Consider the following 6957-nt stretch of genomic DNA (forward strand, 5'->3'; position numbering starts at 1 on the left):
AAGCAGATATATGCATTTTATTGTTTTGTTTAGCTATTTTTGTAGCCTTGAAATATTTAATAGAAATATTTAGTGACTTACCACATAAATAAATCAATGTAAGATGACTTATTGTCAATATGATGACGTATTGTAGTTGTCAAGTAAATGGGAACAAATGAAGTGTTTTAGCTTCTTGCGTTGGCTCGGCCATCTGTTTCAAAGCTCCTGAACTTTCTTACAGAGATACAGCTAGTGCCGTTCTCACGGTGAATGTCTGTTAAGTGAATGATGAAAATCTGTCCGTGTGTGTGTGTGTGTGTGTGTGTGTGTGTGTGTGTGTGTGTGTGTGTGTGTTTGTGGATTTTTAACAATGTTCAGTGGCTTCTGGCTCCTACCATGCACAGCTCTCCCCCTTGTCAGATTGTTTCCTTGCATCAGAGGCCCTATTAAGTGATAATTTCCCAGACAGACCTTTCAGTCTCCTTTTATCCCTCCCTCTGCCCACGGGGGCCATCGTAAAGTGTAATAGGATAATGGAGCCTTACTGATTGACAAATTCTCCCTTTCCCTGAAGGGCTGGGGAGGTCTCTGACTGAACGACTGAAAAAGAAGGGCTTGGAGAGCCGCAGGGTTTGTGAAAGATGCCTTCTCATATTATATGGTTCTTTATACTTCCTCCCTTAATGTTCACCAAAGCCGAGCTGTCAGTTTGGCAGTTGTTTGCAGAATCACTACAACCATGCTTATTTATTGAGTAACAATAGAAGGAATTTAAAACCAAAGTCATGCTCTTCATTTTGCAACCCGTGGCCGCTATGTTTGATGCGTTAACATGAAAGGATTATCTTCTTTTTCTTCTATTCCCCCCCACAGCAGAGACATTTGACTTATAAATCGGATTTGATACCTGGCCAAGGTGTTAAAGAAACTAAATTATTTATCTGTTTCCTATTCAGGCTGCCCAGGGGAAAAAAAGAACGAGTTTCTTACTAGCGTCTTGGATGCTCTGTCAACAGACATGGTGCACGCAGTCTCTGATCCATCTTCAGCAAGCAGGTGGGTAATCAGCTTTCTGGAAGGAGCCCTAATACACCCACAGGCAAAATACAAGTCAAGTGCTGGTTCAGTAAAACTAAAATATTTCCCAAGGGGTGTAAATATATAAACAGAGAGAACAAGGGAGACTGACAGAGAATCGAGTTAGAGTTGGAGGTACCTACAGGTCAAACCTGCCATAAGGTTAATTACTCTTTCCTTAACCAAGCATGTGGTTAGTCTACTCTGTTTCACAATTAGCAGTGCTGTCATTTAGAATCCTTTGCTGATAATGAATGCTTTTTTTTTTTTTTAAAAAAAGGTTTTCTATGTGGTGTTCATCAAAAATTTTTTGTTCAAGACCTGGATTTCAATTTTAAATCATCCACCTTGGCTAGCAGAGACTCTGTAGTCAAATGGAACTATTTTGCTAACCAGTTCTTAGTTTGACTATATCAGCTTTGAAAATGTGGCAAAGATTTTGAGATTTTGAGAAATACTACTGAACAATCTTTCCATTATGTGTGAGAGCTTTTCTATGTTGTTTATTGCATGGGTATTTGCTTCTATGTAGGCTTGTGACTGTAATAACAAGAGAACAGACAGCTGTATTGATATGAAAATGTCTATCTGCAAAGCGAACAAGACAGCATTCCAGACTGTTGCAAGAAAAAACTCTGAAAACCTCTCTAGTTACAAAAAGATATTGGCAAAATCCTTTGAGAGTGTATATGGGTGGGATGTGTCGTGTTAGTTCTTCCCTAAGTTATACAGGGTAAAAACAAACAACAGTTCGCATTTTACAATGGTAGTTCTAATGACTTGTGTTGTACATTCAGATCATTTTCACAATTTGCAATAATAATACAGAACAGAGTTGCATAACAAGCAATAATCCTACAATAAATACAGAAAACTAATAGTTAAATCACTATTTTCAAACTCAAACGTGCAGTATTGTTTTAACTATGTAACTAAAGTATGATTGGACCATCTTCAATACAATTTACACCCCTTGTCTTATGCTCCAAAAGGTCAGGTACCTGACAAATCCAAGCAGAGAATTCCAGACTGCATTTGCTTTCAGGGTTCAGCAACTCGTCATTGCTTAGGTTTGGCAGATGAAAAGATGCATTTTAAACTGGATAGAAGAAGGGGTAAAAAAAATAAAAGGAAAAGATATTTGCTCTGCATGGTGACAGGTATTCCTGATCCTGTTCATGTCTTGTAACACTTTCATATTAATTAGAATAACTTTGAACTCCAGGATCTCAGAGCCAGACCCTAACCACACGTTGGAAGAGCGAGTGGTCTACTGGTACTTCAACCAGCTGGACAAGAACTCCAGCGGGGATATCGGCAAGAAAGAGATCAAGCCCTTCAAACGATTCCTGCGCAAGAAATCCAAACCCAAGAAATGTGTGAAAAAGTTTGTGGAGTACTGCGACGTGAACAACGACAAAGCACTGTCGGTGCAGGAGCTCATGGGGTGCCTAGGAGTGACTAAAGAAGAAGGTACAAGCACTTTCATTTCTACTAACAAGAGAAGTGCTTTGAGCGGGGACAAAATAAACTGGAGTTCAGCAGAGACCCATTTACTAATCCATAAGATTTACTAACAAGTGCATTGTTTAGGCAAAGCGCTAACTGGTAAGCTATCCCATAATAATTTACAAAAGACTACTCAGAAAACACTGACGATATGCACCCTTACAGAACTATACAGTGCGATTCTATACACCCTAAGAGTCTTGGCATTTTTTGGCACCTGCAAAACAAAAAATTTCACAATCCATATTTATGGTTGAACTGTTGAAGATTTTGTTACAATGTAATAATTAATTAGTAGGCCATTTCTTGTGTTTAACATTTCATTGTTCTTTTGTAATATTAGACCCAACCCTCAAGGTCTTAACTCATGAGTTATCTAAATAATGTTTTGAAGATATTTGATATTAATGAAACTGTTCCATCCTTTCAAAACTTTTATTATTTAATTAAACTCGCTTTTTAAATAATCCCTGATTTGAGCTTTGTGAGTCTGGTTTAAGGCCAAACAAAAACTTGAATGTAGATAAACAAAGGTAAAACCAGCATATGAGAGTGTGTACGATGTCAAGGGCTTTTGTGGCTTAGTTTGAATGGAAGATGACCCCAATTGGTCTCCCAATTGATTTTAACAAGCAAGTGGCAACAATCAGTGGGTACTGTTCCATGAACACGAGTCAGATATACTGAGCTAGTGTTAATTACTGATTTTCTGATATGCTTTACAAAAAAGACATTTATAATACATTCAGTTGATATTTGGTGGAAAAAATGATTATCAATATGAATCCAACTAATATGGTAATAGTATAACATTTATACTAATAAATCATAATGCCTTAAACAGATAGTTTGACAGTGGTTTCCAGGCGCATATGAAGCAGCCAAGATACAAAATAATTCAGTCTGAAGAATATGTTTAATTTGGAGAGAGACTGCACTTTTTTGACAGTTCTCCATTCTATCATAAGGAAACGATGATTAAAATTGTTTACATTTTTTTTAAATCCCTGGTTTTACACTTAATTGGAACTACACCTGTTTTTGTTGCTAAGGATTAGCTGGCAAATCAGGACAGATATTTACTAAAGTACCAGACAACATCCATCCCAACCACAGACTAATGCCTCATTTCCAGTACCTTTCCCCGGGTATAGCTGAGCTGGCTGGTCTGGATGAGGTGTAGTTAAAGATTGCTGTCTGCGTTCCAGTGGAGTTTTGTCAGGTGTACATGACCGAGGAAGTAGTAGTGCAGCAGTAAAAGGCCACGCTGAATTGTGGGACTGATTCAATATATGCAAACAAGTGAAGATGGACGAAGTTGAACAATTATTTGTGGCTGATTTTATTTTCGGTCTTTAAACAGCTGTCAGTAGTCTTTATCATGCAGTAAGACAATAGCGATGGATTCAGGTTTGTTTTCAAGACAGCCTTCGCTTACATCCGTCATTGTTCATAACAGGTAGTCTCTTTAGCAAGTGCCTGTCGATGACGTACTTCTGTACAGCACAGTTTGCCCCCGTTGTGTCTGAGATACAAAACTGTTCTGTCTAAGGTGTAGCTAGGTGCTGTATAGCTAAGCATCAGTGGAAACACCCTCCAGCTACACCTCGCCCAGACCATCCAGCTCAGCTAGACCTGGGGAAAAGCAGTGGAAACGAAGCATAACAAACCAGTCAGATAAGGGTAACTGAGGGGGAAATAAAAAGATTGTGCTATATATTTAACAAGCATAAATAAATAAATGAGAGGACAGATTTAACTATGAAAGAAATTACTACTGTCCTATGAGTTTGAATCTGTAGGTAAATATTCCCCCCCCCCCCCCCCCCCCCCCCCACCCCCCCCCCCCCCCAAAAAACAAAACAATAGTATATATATATATATATATATATATATATATGGAACCCGTTTAATTTGGCTTTCATATCTTCTTCAATACAGAAAGAAACCCATAGACCTTCAAAATGGAACTTAGCCCACCAAATCACTAAAAAAGGTACCTGCTTATTTATAGGAGTGTGTTTGCAATCATGCAACAGGGAATAAACTAAATTAATTATATATGCCTCTGTAAAACTCAATTCGTTATACATGCCTCTGTTAAACTCAATTAATTATATATGCCCACTGTTAAACTCAATTAATTATATATGCCCACTGTTAAACTTAATTAATTATATATGCCTCTGTTAAACTCAATTTATTATATATGCCTCTGTTAGACTCAATTCATTATATATGCCTCTGTTAAACTCAATTCATTATATATGCCTCTGTTAAACTCAATTCATTATATATGCCTCTGTTAAACTCAATTTATTATATATGCCTCTGTTAAACTCAATTTATTATATATGCCTCTGTTAAACTCAATTTATTATATGCCTCTGTTAAACTCAATTTATTATATATGCCTCTGTTAAACTCAATTTATTATATATGCCTCTGTTAAACTCAATTCATTATATATGCCTCTGTTAAACTCAATTAATTATATATGCCTCTGTTAAACTCAATTCATTATATATGAAACTCAATTTATTATATATGCCTCTGTTAAACTCAATTCATTATATATGCCTCTGTTAAACTCAATTCATTATATATGCCCACTGTTAAACTCAATTCATTATATATGCCCACTGTTAAACTCAATTCATTATATATGCCCACTGTTAAACTCAATTCATTATATATGCCTCTGTTAAACTCAATTCATTATATATGCCTCTGTTAAACTCAATTCATTATATATGCCTCTGTTAAACTCAATTCATTATATATGCCTCTGTTAAACTCAATTCATTATATATGCCTCTGTTAAACTCAATTCATTATATATGCCTCTGTTAAACTCAATTAATTATATATGCCTCTGTTAAACTCAATTCATTATATATGCCTCTGTTAAACTCAATTCATTATATATGCCTCTGTTAAACTCAATTCATTATATATGCCTCTGTTAAACTCAATTCATTATATATGCCCACTGTTAAACTCAATTAATTATATATGCCTCTGTTAAAAAGTTTATGACTGGGTCATAGCTATACATTATAATGGCTGATGTTAACTTTGTATTCAATCCAGGCCTTTGACTCAAATGAAAATCATAAAGAGATCTGAGGTAGTGTTGTTACGCAAATAAAATACATGTTTGTTTTTTTTTAAATCATTACATATTAACAAAAAACATTAAGTACACCTGTCTTTTAAGGACACCAAGGAAATACTCTAACAGTTATTTGGTAAATTAATAGTTGATGTTTTTAACTGGATATGAGATTGAAGGAAAAGACACATATCAAAACATCTTTCAGTAGGACAATCTTTAAGGGAAATGTGACTACTCCAACCATAACTGCCTCTCAGAGTATTAATTGCAATTTAATTTTACATTGATATGTGAAGTCTTATAACACCACTGATTTGCAAATGAATTGCTTAATTGCATTTTGACTGCATGAAGCAGATATTGTGTTAACTAGACATTTGACTATCCAAATGCATTCCAAAGAGGTATTCAGTAGAATTAAAAAGAAACGTATAATTAAGTCAGACAAACGTAGACTGCACACTGCAGACGGGCCTATAAACTAACCATGCAAATCAGCATTTAGTCTGGCTGTACTGCAGAGGGACATGTGGAATTATACCAATTCTGATGACAAAGGACAAGACTGTTTCTGAACACTGTTTTAACTCTATGAAGGGAATCTGCACTTTGCACTGATTCGCTTGTGGTACTTCTGAAATCAATACTGTGAGCTCTAGTCACAAAAGGAATGTTTTAATGAATGTTTTGTTAATTAATTCAACAATTCGGTATGGTAGGTGTTAAGTGTTAGAAGTGAACAGAAAGTGTATAAAAAACAGTCCTTTTATAACAGTCTAAAGTTTTTTTTGAATAGGGTCCTATATTGGTATATAAATTAATTCGCATCACCACACTCCAAGACTATTTTCTATGGCTTGATTCTTTCTATTCAGGGGTGTGCAGAGGTTTCAAGTCTCTTTATTGTTTTCAGTTAAATGTGATTTGCCTTCCTTTCTGTTTTTCAGCGCCTAAAAACACTGGGGAAAGCACTTCATCAAACAAACAGGTATGTCCCAGTGTACTTTTAATGAGCTTTATAATGAGCTCACTGCACCCAACCCCACTTTCAGAACAGTAAAGCCAGGTTTTGCTTTCATCTCGTGAAAGGGTTTAGGTGTTAATTTTTAAGAAGAGAGTACAGAGTTTGGATGAAAAATGTCTAGCTGTTAATACCTATAGTCCAGACACTCCCTTTTCATCATTGTTGATAAACTGTAAATGATGAACTACTCTTTCGTTTCTGGGAGATTTCCTCACCAAATGGCAATGAAAACCATAGTATTTGCACT

General features: G+C 35.9%; 1 protein-coding gene across 1 annotated transcript in view; it reads left to right on the forward strand.

The window, feature by feature from the left end:
• Window positions 1–6672, forward strand: part of LOC121316712 (SPARC-related modular calcium-binding protein 2-like) — a 54987-nt gene extending 48315 nt beyond the window's left edge. The window contains exons 10-13 of the mRNA XM_041251811.1: window positions 939–1038; window positions 2267–2532; window positions 4510–4564; window positions 6634–6672. Of these exons, the coding sequence (XP_041107745.1) occupies window positions 939–1038; window positions 2267–2532; window positions 4510–4523 (380 nt within the window). The 3' untranslated portion in view covers window positions 4524–4564; window positions 6634–6672. The remainder of the gene's footprint in view (window positions 1–938; window positions 1039–2266; window positions 2533–4509; window positions 4565–6633) is intronic.
• Window positions 6673–6957: the final 285 nt, after the last annotated feature.

Source organism: Polyodon spathula, chromosome 6, assembly GCF_017654505.1.
Source record: "Polyodon spathula isolate WHYD16114869_AA chromosome 6, ASM1765450v1, whole genome shotgun sequence".
NCBI lineage: Eukaryota > Metazoa > Chordata > Actinopteri > Acipenseriformes > Polyodontidae > Polyodon > Polyodon spathula.